The sequence below is a fragment of the Arthrobotrys flagrans genome (genome assembly GCF_004000055.1).
Source record: "Arthrobotrys flagrans strain CBS H-5679 chromosome Unknown unitig_3, whole genome shotgun sequence".
Lineage (NCBI taxonomy): Eukaryota > Fungi > Ascomycota > Orbiliomycetes > Orbiliales > Orbiliaceae > Arthrobotrys > Arthrobotrys flagrans.
Genome location: NW_027137547.1, coordinates 76722 through 92067, shown reverse-complemented (window position 1 = coordinate 92067; position 15346 = coordinate 76722). Strand labels below are relative to the sequence as shown.

The 15346-nt window shown below is 34.4% G+C and overlaps 1 protein-coding gene across 1 annotated transcript; it reads left to right on the top strand.

The window, feature by feature from the left end:
- Nucleotides 1–6057: 6057 nt before the first annotated feature.
- On the top strand, nt 6058–7077 carry DFL_001422 (uncharacterized protein; the record flags this gene model as incomplete). Its single annotated transcript, XM_067630040.1, has 1 exon — nt 6058–7077. One exon carries the CDS (start codon nt 6058–6060, stop codon nt 7075–7077), a length of 1020 nt encoding a protein of 339 aa, XP_067492723.1.
- Nucleotides 7078–15346: the final 8269 nt, after the last annotated feature.

The window sequence follows — 15346 nt, the reverse complement described above, 5'->3', positions numbered from 1 at the left end:
TATAACAGCATGTACGGTGATTTACAACTGTTCGCTGCAAAGCATAAATCTACATTAATATAATAAGCGCCAATAAGCGCACAGTCTAATCCAATATTCATACGGAACAGTTGATTCTATAGGCCACTATAGCAATTATGCTATTATAAAACGTTGAAATGTATCGCTATAAACGCAACGATTCTATACTTTATAATTAAGAAATTACGCGCTTTTTATAACTAAGTAGCTTCATACTACGAGCTACGCAAGCACTACGATTAGATGAAATTATAACAGATTAAATATAATAAAGCATTAAGATTACTACGACTTGTGCCGTAGATTCTACTAGATTATAATTATGCGAAGTTACAAGATACATCGTGATACAGTGATTCTTACCGTCTACGCCTCATATACGAGCTGGGGTGTTGCGATATACCGTATAAGGCGTAGTATCGGGTCTATACGTACCGCTCTATAAATACAGGCGAATTTACGATGTGTTGGGATCTAGACGATCGATCATCAATCATACATATATAGACCTACATACTTTCCAGCGTACTTACGAGCTGTAGAACCATTAACAGTAAGAAAGGCGAATGTCTTTCTTTTTCGTTTCTGCTAGTTCTTATAGTCTTCGTTTAATATAGATATAAAATAACCGCGACGTAAATTTTATTATATAACTGTTCCTTTGATTGTATTGCCGTTAATAATATATAAGTCTAAAATACGAGTTGAATATTTCGATTAAGTCTTTGTGTCTAAGTTTTCGTCGTCTTCTTCGTCTTTAAACTGGCTGTCGACTTGAACTGATGCCTTTGAGCTTAACACTCTGAAGACTGTTGCTTTAAAAATTGTGACTTTAATAGTTGAAGCTTTATTAGCCGATTTTCTAGTTTGTCTATTAGATTTACTTGCAGAATTTACGACCTTAATGTATAATGACTTAAAAATTCGTTTTAATTTCTTCGGTTCTTCGTCTTCTTCAATTATATTTTTAAGCAAGTCGATATAGTTTATTAGTCGCATAAACTATTCCTTCTATTCGTAGTAATTAGAATTAATAAATCAAAGACAGATTTCGTATTTACACTTATAGTAAGTAACAGAGCTATATTTTTTAGAGTTATCGATTTATTCTAACATCGTAAATAATAAGTTGTAAAATTGAAATTAGTTTCTATCGTAATGCAAATTATAGCTATGCCGAGCTTATAACCTGTTAAAAGATTAGATAAAGTAATATATACTTAATTAAGTGCTCTTCAGACTAAAGTGTTCTGGCGAAGAATTTATATACAAGGAGTAGCACATACAGGGTGACTAAGCTAGTCATGTACAGGGTAAGTAGTAGGCACATACAGGGTAACCAGTTACCCTGTATCTGGTAAGGTCATATCGAGGGTAAGATATTCTGACAAAAATTAATATATCTTCTTTCTTTTCCTTTTATTCTAAACTTGATACTTTTAACTAAATTATTGATTTCTTGTTTATTTAATAATGTTATAGTTTTGTATATATTTTTCTCGTCACGAAACGTGCAGTCTGATTTTTATGAGATATTCGACTGAAAAGTTTAATGTTTATTATGATTTTTTTAACTGTATTTTTATTATCTTAGATGGTCGTATATAGTGCTTCTGTAGATTCGAACAAAATGCGTCTGATGAAGATTATTTTTGAGATAAAAACTGTTTTTTAGAATGTAAATTGTTCCTTAAAATAGAAATCACTTTATTCGATATAAGCCCTCTTTAGGATGGAACGGGCTTTTTAGAATGGAAAGAGCTCCTTAAAATGGAAAGGGCTTCTTAGGATGGAAGGGCTCTACCCGAAAGGTAGGTTTCTATCCTGCCCATCTTGCCCATCTTGCCTTAGGATGGGCAGGATGGAGCAGAATGGAAATATGTTTTTTTCCTGATGTTAACTGTACAATCAGCTGTAATAACAACAATATGAAAATAGGCTCATTTTCTAGCGCTAAGTATGTAGATTTTGGTGGCGAATTTACTAGTACTTAGTATACTAGCCGCGAGCTGCAATTATAGTGGCGTACCGGGTAGGCATAGATTCCACTAACGCGGTAAAGTACTTCTCTGCTACTGACTGCCATACCTCTGCAATTACAGCCTTCAGCTTCTCAACAGCCTGGGTTTTGGAAGCTATATCCTTCAGTTTGGGATACATCTTATGCAGTTGGTCCTTGAGGTAACGTCAGACGTGCTCAATAGGATTGTGATCAGGATTGTACGGTGGTCAAGTCATTACAATGAAATCATTGTCACTCAACCAGTCTCTAGTCACACGGGCTGTGTGCACAGGGGCATTATCATGCATGAATATCGGCGCCGTACCCAGCTTTTCAATAAGCTCCTCATAAAACAGTGTGAGTTATTCACCCAACATTTCTCCACTATGTGGATTGGGCCCTTAATACCGCCAGCAAACACGGCCCAAATCATTACTTTTGCGTCAGGTCCTTTTTATTTAGGATTAATACAATCCTAAGCTTATTTTTCAGCGGCTGTTTTAAATACTTAGCAGATTTTAGGATTTTTACTTCTTTCTATCTATCTAGCATTCGTCGCTTTAGATGACTCTTTGTTATTGTTCTACAGTCCAGTTTTTGTGAGTTTGGGCTCAGACTAGCTATTTAGTAGCATGTTTCTGTGTAAGCCTAGACCTAGACCTTTGTTTTGCAATCCGTTTCTTGATGCCAGCTTCACTGAGGCGCCTCAGCTTCGCTGAGGCGCTTTTGGATGGCCCTCTTGCTTATGCGGTTGTTGACAATTTCGGCGTTGAATTCGCCGAATAGCTGTTATTTATTCTGCTTAGCTGCGCGTCGTAGCAGCCAATCAGTCCGCTCAGTTCGCTCAGTAGTGACCTATCTTAGGTGCTCTGAGAAAGGTATTAGCACTTAAGCTACCTCGTTGAATAGTAGTTTTGACGATAGAATGGGTAGTGACTCTCTGAAGATTGAGCAGACGCGCCGTAGCACTGTTACTATCTTCTCGAGATCTTAGTGCTATAATGGCTCCACGCTGCATAGAATTGAGCGTCTTGCCTGGTAGCCGTGGTCCTAATAAGTCAATTGATACCTGTTTCGAAGCCATTGAGCCAGTATTGGTGGTGTCAATTTTTTAATTAGTCGAATTCGCTTATTAAATACTATTGAAAAATATTTGCGTTGAGCGTGTTGCGAGTTTGAAAAATTCAATATTATTTGATATAGTTATATCTTAAATAATAAAGTTAACTTAATACTCAGACTAATATTTAGATTATTTAGTACCGATTCGAGTCATCATTAAAGAGTAACTATATATATATTCTATATATATAAAGAAAGACGTTCAAAAGACATCCTTCTAAAATTACTTTATAATAATTTTGTTTACTTAACTTAAAGTTTATCAAAAATAGCTGTAGTTTATCGTATATTACCGTATAGTATTTCAGATATCATACTCTTATGATATTACTTTAAACGGACATCACAGTTTCCTGACACCACACTCCGTAGGTCTAGGACGACTGCCTCCTGACACCACCTCCGCAGGCCTAGGGCGAACGTCTAGGAGAGCGTTTCCTGACAAATAAACTTATAAGGCAGCAACTCTAGCAGGTTTTTTCTGTTTCAAACTTACAAGTAGCACAATACCTACATTTTGACCTATATTATTTTAAATTTTAAATTTCCAAATATAGACATATAACCATCTATAATTTTGACTACTATCAATCTATAAACTAATGAGCATGCGTCTACGCTCACATTATAAGGCTATCAGATGAAGCCTATATTTAATCATGCAGTTGAAATACATGTGATATTTGTATTTCGCACTAGTAGCCCCGACAGAATAGTAAATTGCTACATATTCGTTTTATTAAGTCAAATCGTAATTCCGAGATCAAGAATTAACTGCCAACTGAATAGGCCAATCATCGTTAGATATGTCCTAACAAGGATGAAAAATATCCGTTTTGGGGCTCCCACGATGCGTTGGGCGACACAACTAAGCTTGGGCCGTATGGGGCGCAGCAAAAGCTACACACACACACACACACACACACATACTACCGCAAGCTCATACCACGTAAAATTGGAGTGCTTATATGATAGGATAGGATATTCCATCCCACAACTAACGCTAGGTGAGAATGATTACTTTCCGATGCACAGTATTCAAAAACTTTGGATAGATCGAAATAAAACTTGGAACAAATATACCAGAACAATGAATAGACTTCTAACTTCTAGATATTTATTGAACATTCCACCCTTCCTGATCTATATCTTCTATAATCCAAAATCGCCGATTGAATATTCGAGTTTATTCAAACTTAAAATTATGATATTTTAAATTTCAATCGAGTATCCGAAACCCAACGGCCCAAAAGAGAATTGTGAGATGTCGAGCAGATTAATTGTTTGTCCTCCACAATCAATAAAAGCTTTTTTATGGCATGGTTTTGCCTTGTGGGACGGGGGGGAATCTGGATATGACGCATCCATTGGAGGTTGATGGCTCTTGAGGGCATATATTTGCTAATAAGAATCCCCCATTTTTATCGTGGGCTATAGTCGTAGCCTTGCAACCTCCTTCAGTTTTGGCACGCTGTTCTTGTGCTTGAGCCGCTTGAAGTGTTGGGCATCTCCAATGGAAATAGGTCCCCCAATTGGGAGTGGTGTTCCACGTCCATATGGCTGTTGCGGTAGTATAGAAAGTAAAGGTGACGATAGATTTGATCAACATCTTGCAAAAAGAAAGATTGTATAAGAGATGTTAAAGGAGTGTTGTTTGTGTCAATATCCACTTTTTTTATGTAGCCGATATTGGTAAGAATGAAGATATTGTGCGGATGAGGATAGGTTGTATTTATAGACGAAGGTCATAAAATCTTTAGTTACTGATAATGTGGTTGGTAAGCCTCAGTTGTTCTAAACACTGGTTCCATCTGAAGATCTTCGATGCTTCTTTCGGGCTTTTTTTCGCAATTTAACAAAATAATCCTCGTCTATAACGGATACTTTCGACATTTGCTCATCGTCATCATCAAAAGGATGTGCTTACCTTGTTTAGTATCGTACAGGGCTAAGAATTGAATTTCGCAAAATAAAATCAATTTAATGATATCAAGCGTGTCAAAAGCTCAAGTCTCGGAATCTTTACGGAATAAGATGCTAATTTCGTTAGTTTGGCTGAAGTAAAGTAAACTGGCTCGTTTACAAAAGAAAATTCCAAAGGTGTATATCTGGATACCCGATAAAGTGAGTGGATCGTTTTATGTAATGCACGGTTATATTATATTTTCAGCAAGTACAAGGCTCAAATTTCTTATTTCGTAAGATGTTGATTCATCAGGGTATTATTGCCGTTGGTACCACCTTGGCAACAAGCTCTATCAGGCCTGTGGGGCCTGTGGGGCCCAGCAGCTTCGCAACGAACATTAACCGAGAAGGAAAATATATTTCCGGTAATATGCGTGTAACGCAAAGTTATATTATATTTCAGCAAGTACAAGGCTAGAATTTCCTTTTTTGGTAACTTAAAGCCTCGGTTGTTAAAAATTGACATTCTAACATAGTACCAGGCCTTGGCAGCTTTAGGAGGTTTCGGTTATTTTTCACAGTTGAACGGATCGCTACTTTGAAGAAGCAGGTGGAACCCTATTAACAAAACTGGAAGTTCGTCGCGTAGAGACCCGAAAGCCCGAACCGTGGAACGGATTTTTCTTATTATTAGAAAAAGACCAAATATACTAAATATCCGAAACTACGGAACGCTAAATATCGTCCCAGAAGGGGCGATAACAGACAATAGTGGCAAAACTTACCATTATAGCATCCACCGTTTGCCGCGCTTATTTTATGTCGAGCGATATGAGGCACAACAAATTCAAAAACTAATTTGGGTATAAATAATCCCAATTTCCACACGATCAATATACTTATTGTCATCATCGGCTGCCACACGAGAAGCAGATGCTAATAAACCTAACACTCTTTACACAACACTCGTTTTTTTATCTAAACTATACACTCTTTCCTTTTACAAAATGTTGACCAAACCTATTCTCCTGGCTGCCACTGCCATCTTCGCGGTCATTCCTGCCGCTATAGCAGCTGAATCAAACGTTGGACTCTTTACCCATTTCTATTGTGAAAAGGCCAGCGTTCAGCAAGGAATCGAGAGATGCGGAGGGGGAGTTGGGAACGCCCACTGCGCGTTTGTTGTACAGTCAACCGCCGGACCATATGTCTTGTGCAATGCCTGTGAATTTACACCACAACAAACAGCGGGGTGCTGGCCAACATACTTTACCTTCCCAAAGCCGCCAGCACCACCACCAAAAGAAAAGACCATAACAGTAACGAAAACTGGCACTGTTGCTATTACCATATATAGGACAGTTCTGGTTGGCGCCTCAACTAAGACTATTATGACAGAGGTTGACCCATTCCAAACGAAAACGGTCCAGCGGACCGAGTACGTTTATGTTATTCCTGACGGCGAAGACGCCACGACAATTAAAACTCGAACTCTGGCCCAGCAGACCAAGACAGTAACGGCAACGAAAACCGGCGATGATGCCCTTACTATATACAGGACGGTTTATGTTGGCTCTCGACCTACGAGGACCATGACGGAAGTTAACCCATACAAAACAATAACGGTTGCGAAGACCGTCTACGTTGTAGCGTATCCTACCGACCAGGACACCGTAACAGTTTCAACTCGGGTTCCAAATACTGCAGCCAGTACGATTACGAAGACTATTACCGAAGACAATAACGTCAAAACAATCTATATTGTGTATATTGGTGGACGTCCTATCCGTACGGACATACCTACTAAGACAATTTACAAAACTATCGGAAATGGTGGTGGTAACAATATCAAGATTATTTATATTATTATGCCTGACGGTACTACGAAGACCATCAGAAAGACACTTGACTCCAAGACCATGGTTAAAACAATAACAAGAGGTAAACAAGTTGTTACCACCGTTATCACTGTTACTGCTCCACTACCAGCTTCAAGCGATGAGCCTGAGCCCGTAGATAGCTATTAACGAAGGCAATAACGTCAAAACAATCTATATTGTGTATATTAGTGGACACCCTATCCGTACGGACATACCTACTAAAACAATTTACAAAACTATCGGAAATGGTGGTAACAATATCAAGATTATTTATATTATTGTGTTTGATGATATTATGAAGATTGTTAGAAAGATACTTGGCCCTAAGGCCATGGTTAAGACAATAACGAGAGGTGAATAAGTTGTTACTATCGTTACCACTGTTATTGCTACATTACCGGCTTTAAGCGATGAGCCTGAGCCCATAAATGAATACAGTATATGAATCCTAACCAGTAGTTTCATTCAACACCAGGCCTACCAACTATTCACCCGGTCCCGCCGCGCCGCACTGATTGGCTGTCCCATAGTAAAGGCAAACGCGACAAATGCCCCCCCGAATGTATGGTAACTAGGCCAGTTTATTAGCGGTCCCACACAAAAAGGCAGAGTCCCGCCGCACCTGTGAAGTCCTGGCGGGCTCCCGTCATTATGTTCTTAGTAGAAACCGTTTTCCATCCTAACCATTATTTCCAACTCCGTTTTCTGTCGTAGTGATTGACATGGCATGGTTTAAACCAGAAACCAAACTATTGTAAACTGTTAAGTGTGAACTGGTTCAATATAATTTTTGCCAAATAATTTATAGACTGGTTTAATTTAGTTTAAATTTCTAATTTATTGATAAAATAACATAAAAAAATAGTGATTGACAAGAAGGCAATATAAACCGCCAAGGGTACTTGTGTTTTTGGTGTGAACCCCATATGAAACGCATGTACTCTTGGCGGTTTATATTGCTTTTTTGTCAATCGATAAAAAAAACTACATATAAAATAATATTTTATACTCTATATTTTTATTAAATTATGTTAGAAGATTAGGTGAAGTGATGTGTACTTGATTAAGTGCTCCCTTGACTAAAGTGTTCTGGCGAAGAGTTTATATACAGAATATAGCACATACAGGGTGACTAAGCTAGTTATGTACAGGGTAAGTAGTAGACACATATAAGATAACTAGTTATCTTATATCTAGTAAAGTTATATCGAGAGTAAGATATTCTAATACTCCCACTAAACCTCTATTCAATATAAATAAGATTTCTTAATACGAGATATATATTTTAATTATATTTACTTACCGCTAGTACTAAACTAGTATAACTTTTAATACTATTTTAATAAATACTATTACTTTCGTACTTTAAACAACCTACTAGATAGCAGAATCTATAAAAAAGATATTTCTAAAGCACATATCCATCAGGAAAAAAACACATTTCCATCTTGCTCCATCCTGCCCATCCTAAGGCAAGATGGGCAGGATGGGCAGGATGGAAACCTGCCTTCCGGGTGGAAGCCCTCCTTAGGATGGAAGACCTTCCTTAGAATGGAAAGCCTTCCTTAGGATGGACAGGATGGAAACCTTGGCAAAACCTTGGCATTAAATTTTTTGCAATACTATACTCTATAATAATAATAATTATTATAATGTGATAAAAATAGTAATAATAATAATTTAGTTAATAATAATTGTTGCGATATACCGTATAAGGCGTAGTGTCGGGTCTATACGTACCGCTTTATAAATATAGGCGGATCTACGATGTGTTGAAATTTAGACGATCGATCATCAATTATACATACACAGACCTATATACTTTCCAGCGTACTTACGAGTTATAGAACTATTAACACGTTATCAGCACGACTTCCTGATTTTAGAAAGAGTATTTACTAACTAAATACAACGTGCTTCAGCTGTTTTTACGCTTTATTATAATATTTGCAGACTTTTATCGATCGTAATCTCAGAATCGTAAAGATTATTTCGCTTTTTAAACTCCCGATATAACGCTGTATAGTATATCTTTTAAAACGCAATATCTACATCTGTTATTTTTTTAAGTAGATTTTGTTAGAAGATTAGGTGGAGTGATGTGTACTTTATTAAGTGCTCTTCAGATTAAAGTGTTCTGGCGAAGAGTTTATATACAAGAAGTAGCACATACAGGATAACTAAGCTAGTTATGTATAGAGTAAGTAGTAAGTATTGTCAGAATATCTTACCCTCGATATGACCTTACCAGATACAGAGTAACTGGTTACCCTGTATGTACTAACTACTTACTCTGTACATGACTAGCTTAGTCACCCTGTATGTGCTACTCCTTGTATATAAACTCTTCGCCAGAACACTTTAGTCTGAAAAGCACTTAATAAAGTACACATTACTCTATCTAATCTTCTAACAGGTTATGAGCCCGGTATAGCTACAATCTACACCACAACAAAAACTAATTTTAATTCTATAACTTATCACTTACGATGTTAGAATAAATCGATAATTCTAAAGAATACAGCTCTATTACTTACTATAAGTACAAATACGGGATTTACCTTCGACTTACCGATTCTAATCATTACGAATAAAAGAAATAGTTCATACGACTAATAAGTCGTATCAACCTACTTAGAAATATAATTAAAGAAGATGAAGAACTAGAAAAATTAAAACGAGTTTTTAAATCGTTATATATTAAGATCGCAAATCCTGCAAATAAACCTACTAGACAAACTAGAAGATCGGCTAGTAAAGCTTTAACTATTAGAGTTACAACCTCTAAAATAACAGCCTCTAGAGCGTCAGGCTTAAGGGTACCAGTTCAAGCCGACAACTAGTCTGAAGACGAAAAAGACGACGAAAACTTAAATACAGAGGCTTAATTAAAATATTTAACTCATATTTTAAGCTTATATACTATTAACAGCAATACAATTAAAAGAATAGTTATATAATAAAATCTATATCGCGGTTACTTTACGTCCATACTAAACAAAAATTACAAAAACTAGTAAAAACGAGAAAGAGAGGTATTCACTCTTCTTACCTATTACATTAGTAACTCGCTACAGAGAATTTACTCCGAATTAACTACTACAGCCTAACTATAGAAAAAGCTTAACAAAGCTTACGTTCTAACTTAGAATTTCAGCATAGCTTTCAGCTTACATATTTCTTTTTTTAAAATAGAACCAATCTCAAATAAGAAACAGGCCGACTAGCTTGGAAGACTAAAAATCATTCAGACACAGCTCATCGATATCAAGTATATGATAACCGACAATATGCTTAAAGACGCATATTTGCTAAAATTACCGGTCTTATATAAACTCACGGTTAATACTATTTAGTCTATAATTAAAAATAATTTAGATATGACGACCTATCAAATTTAATAAATTATTCAAGAAGTTGAAACCCAAGAAATAATATATCTTAACTATATAAAAAATTCTACCACCTAAGCTAATTACACTAGAAGAATTCTTAAAGGCGTTTCTAAAAAATATAAGGATTCCAGCAAGAATAAAAACCAAGAAAGAAAAAGTAAATAAAAAAGTAAAAATAAAAAACGAAAGAATTACCAAAACTATTCTAATTAAAGAAATAGCATAAGGAACGAAGACAGCTATTATTATTATAACTAATATAAGTACTTTAAACTCAACTATCCTATAAAGAAGAAAGCAGAGCAGCGCAGAAAGAATAGGGAAGCCAAGAGAAAAAGAAGAGCTAAGAAAGCGCAAATAGCGAAAACTTAAAAGAAAATTACTAAAGAGGAGCAGGAGGAACTCAATCAGTATTTTAAAATTATAGACCATTATAGTTATATAGCTACCGAAGAAAGTAGAAGAGTTATAACTCTAAATAATAGCTAATTAGTTAATTTTAGTATAACAGATACTTATATTATAGAAAAAATAGACCTAGTTAATTACCAAATACTACCTCAATTACTACCTATTCGCACAGTTAGTAGAGCTTACATCCATATATTTAAGAGAGAAATAGCACAAATTCAGCCAAATCTCCGCATACCTGCTTTATAGATTCTTAAGATTACTCGCAAGCTCCTATCCACACACACCTTCTAAAAGGCTGGTTATATAACAGTAATTAAAAACGCTACGCATATTATTAAACGTAAAACTAATAAACTTATAGCATTAATAAAATAGAAAACTTTGCTAATTGTTATATTAATTAATTTAATTATTAATGAAGAAAATCCTAACTCGAAGGAGCTTAATATAAAGTTTAATATATTTAATCTTAATCTAACGCTGAATAAAGAAGTTATTTTTAAATTAGATAGTTAAGCAACCTTAAATGAAGATGTTAAGCAATTCATATTATAGTATAATAAGCTTAGCTATATCGGTTATTAGACTTAGAAAAAATTAATAAAACGCTTAGTACCAAATATTTAGGTTAAAGAGAAAAATCTACTAGTCTACTGGGTTTATATCTGAGCTAAAATGTGACGGACTTATAACTGTATTAAGATCCAACCTAGAAGCTCTACTTTCTAAAAGAAAGTCTATAATAATTTATCGGGCAAACTACCGCAGACCAAAAGCGGTAAGAACTACTTCATAGTCTTTATCAAAGACCACTCTAAATAAATAAAAATCGAGATGCTAAAAAGAAAAATCGACGTTTACAACAATTTCGAATCTATCATTATATATATTAAAAAGAGAGAATAGCTAGAAAAACTTAGTAAAATCCTTAAGTTCCGCTATAATAATAGAATGAAAGAGTACATCAACTAAAAGTTTTAAAGCTTATTAATCTGGAACGGGATTAAGCTTAAGATCTCTTCTTTTTAATATCAAGATTTTAATAACGTAGTTAAAAGATAGATAGTTATTTTAATAATTATAGTTATTGTTATACTTTACAGAGCAGACCTACCTATCTCTTTTTAAGGCGAAGTTATAGTTATAACTATCTACTTAAAGAATTGTTTACTATCTATAAGACTACCTGATAAAAAATCGCCGTACAAAGTCTTAAACGATTATTTACCAAATCTATTCTATCTAAAATCATTTAATTATCTAGCGTAGTATTAAGTACTTAAAGAGAAAAGATAAAGTAAATTCGTTGTATATGTTAGTCTATATTTATTTATAAAATATGTCAAAGATAGCACCACTTTCTATAAAATCTAGAACAAAATAGAATTTCATAATAAAAAGAACTTAAAATGAGAAGAGAATATATTCTCGAGTAAGAGCGGCTTAGCTAGAGAGATTATATAATATAACTACTAGCTAAAAAACAGCGTTAGTAATCAACTAAATAACCGAATCTTTAGATTTAAACGCGTGTATAAAGACTTAGCTCCGATCAAAAGTCATTTAAATAATATTATAAATCAAGGATTATTACTAAAATTGAATACAAGTAAACCCGTAAGTTCGTATATAGAACTACCTGTAGTATAAGATTAAAGTGAGGTAAGAGGTAGATAATTCCTTAGTTATATTGAAATATTAGCTCCAACTAAACGCCGTGTGAGATTTGAGATCTTAAACGAATTACTGTCTAGTCCAGTTAACGGCAATATTGGTTTGCAAAGAATAGAAATTATAGTAGCTAGTGGAAGAAGTAGAAACTGTTGTGGAGATATTCGTAAGCTAAGTAGTTTAGTTAAAGACTTGACTATAACTAGTAAGCCTGCATGCGCAGCAGGCGAATACTTAAAGCTATTTAAATAGGTTATTCGCGAGTAACCGTGTAGTAGCGAGAAGGTACTTAAAAACGCTTAGAATAATTCTCGGTTGCGTAGTAAGAATAAACCTGCTGTAGACGTATACTTAGACGAATATACGTTAAATTTCTCTGATAGTGACTATACTAAATTATATAGAGTTAAGCACGTTAAAAGACGTAAAGCCAGCAGAGGATGGTTGTTAGAAAGTGCGGCTTTTAACGAAGTAATTTAAAGCGACCGTGTTAACGGCGTAGTAAAAAAATAGGTACTTATAACAACCTAAAGTAGAATTATCTCTAACTAAGAGCTATAAAGCTATAAAAAAGCTATAAACTGCATCGAAAAGAATCGATGGCGCAAGGCAATCTAAGAAGAACTTGATTTATATAAAGCTAATAAATCTTTTATAATAGCAGACCTGCCTAAAAAATATAAGGCTCTCGTCTTAAAATAGGTGTTTAAGATTAAAACTTAGGACGTATCTATATAGTATAAAGCACGATTAGTAATTCGAGGTAATTTATAATCTAGAATCGATCTAGATACATATACCTCTATAGCTAAACTAGCAACGTTTAGACTCTTTATAACTATAGTAGTTATATTTAACATAGAACTGCATTAATTGGACGTTAAGATTGCATTTTTAACCTTTAGGCTATTAGAAGAAGTCTATATAACAATTCTAAAAAGCTACTATAAGTATATTCTCAAAAAGATTAAACGACCAGTTCTTCTGTTAAAACGTACGCTATACGAACTACGCCAGGCATCTAAAATCTAAAACATAGACATCAATGCCTTTCTAAAAACGCTAGAATTTATACCTTACGATAATAATAAGAGCCTATATATCAACGAAATAAAAGGAATTCTGATTTTTTTATACGTAGATAACCTTTTTATAACGACAAAAACTAAAGGCAAAATGAAGAAAATTAAAAAGACCTTAAAAGCTAAGTATAAAATATCTGACGTAGAAGAAGCTAAAACCTTTCTAGATATCTAGATTAAAAGAGACCGTCAAAGGGGAACGGTTACTTTATACTAATTCGCATCTATTAAGATAATTCTCACCCGCTATAAAATAAACCAGTATAATTCCACAAAAATCCCTATAGAACGTAACTTAACTATCGACAACGAAGAACTTCTAACCGATAACGCGATTCGGTGGTATCAACAACTAAACGGCTAATTTATATACCTAATAATTTACACGAGACTAAACCTAGCCTACGTAGTAGAACAGCTAGCCAAATACAACTCCAGACTAATAACCGTACACGCTGAAGCGGCACGAAAAGTACTAAGGTACCTAAGCGAAACCAAGTCCTTAAAACTAATATTAGGCGGAAATCAAGATAAAAACTAATAAAAGAATCTACTATTTAACTACTCAGACTCAGATTTAGCAGAAGACCTAGATGATAGAAAATCAACTAAAAAGCATCTGTAATTTCTAAACAAGAGTCTGATCATATAGAAATTCAAGAAGCAAACTATTATAGCCGACGGTACATAGTACGCCGAATACATAGCTGCATTCGAAGCGGCCAAAGACACTATTTAATTAGAACAATTAATTAAGATAGCAGGAATCCAACTTCGAAAGCCGCCAATCCTACGACTTGACTGCACGGCTATACAATTATTAATTACTAATTTTAAGCAGTATAACCGAATAAAACATGTAGATATTAAGTACCACTTGATTAGAGATATATATACGAAAAGAAAACTTTAAATTAAAAGAATCCTATTCGTAGATAATCTAGTAGACGATTTGACCAAACTCTTAGCGAAGCTCAAACACTAGAAGCACGCAACTATAATAGACTTAAGACTCTTATAAAATATATATTCTTTTCTTTATCTTAACGGTTTCCACCCACGAAGATAGTTTTACGATTAAGAAAGATTTTTAATAAAACATAAATAGCTACGATTAGTACGAAGGTCTAAATTCAGTTAAGTATATTTATAGTTACAGTTCTACTCTTGAAACGGCGAAGGTCTAGCCCTAAAACTGTTAAAACCAATTACTTAACTACGAAGATAGATATATGCTTTAGAAGTATCTCTTCTATAGATTCTACCACCTAGTAGGTTGCTTAAAGTACAAAAATAACAGCGTTTATTAAAACGGCATTAAAAGTTGTACTAGTTTAATACTAGCGATAAGCAAATATAATTAAGATATATATCTCGTATTAAGAAACCTTATTTATATCGAACAGAGATTTAATAAGAATATTAGAATATCTTACCCTCGATATAACTTTACTAGATATAGAGTAACTGGTTACTCTATATATACTAACTACTTACTTTATATATGACTAGCTTAGTTACTCTGTATGTGCTACTCCTTGTATATAAACTCTTCGCCAGAACACTTTAGTCTGAAGAGCACTTAATAAAGTACACATCACTCCACCTAATCTTCTAACAAGTATATATAAGGTAATTAGTTACCCTATATCTAGTAAGGTTATATTAAGAGTAAGATATTCTGATATTTCTACTAAACCTCTGTTCGGTATGAATAAGGTTTCTTAATACGAGATATGTATTTTGATTATATTTACTTATCGCCAGTACTAAATTAGTGTAACTTTTGATACTGTTTTAATAAACGCTGTTACTTTCGTATTTTGAGTAACCTATCAGGTGATAGAATTTATA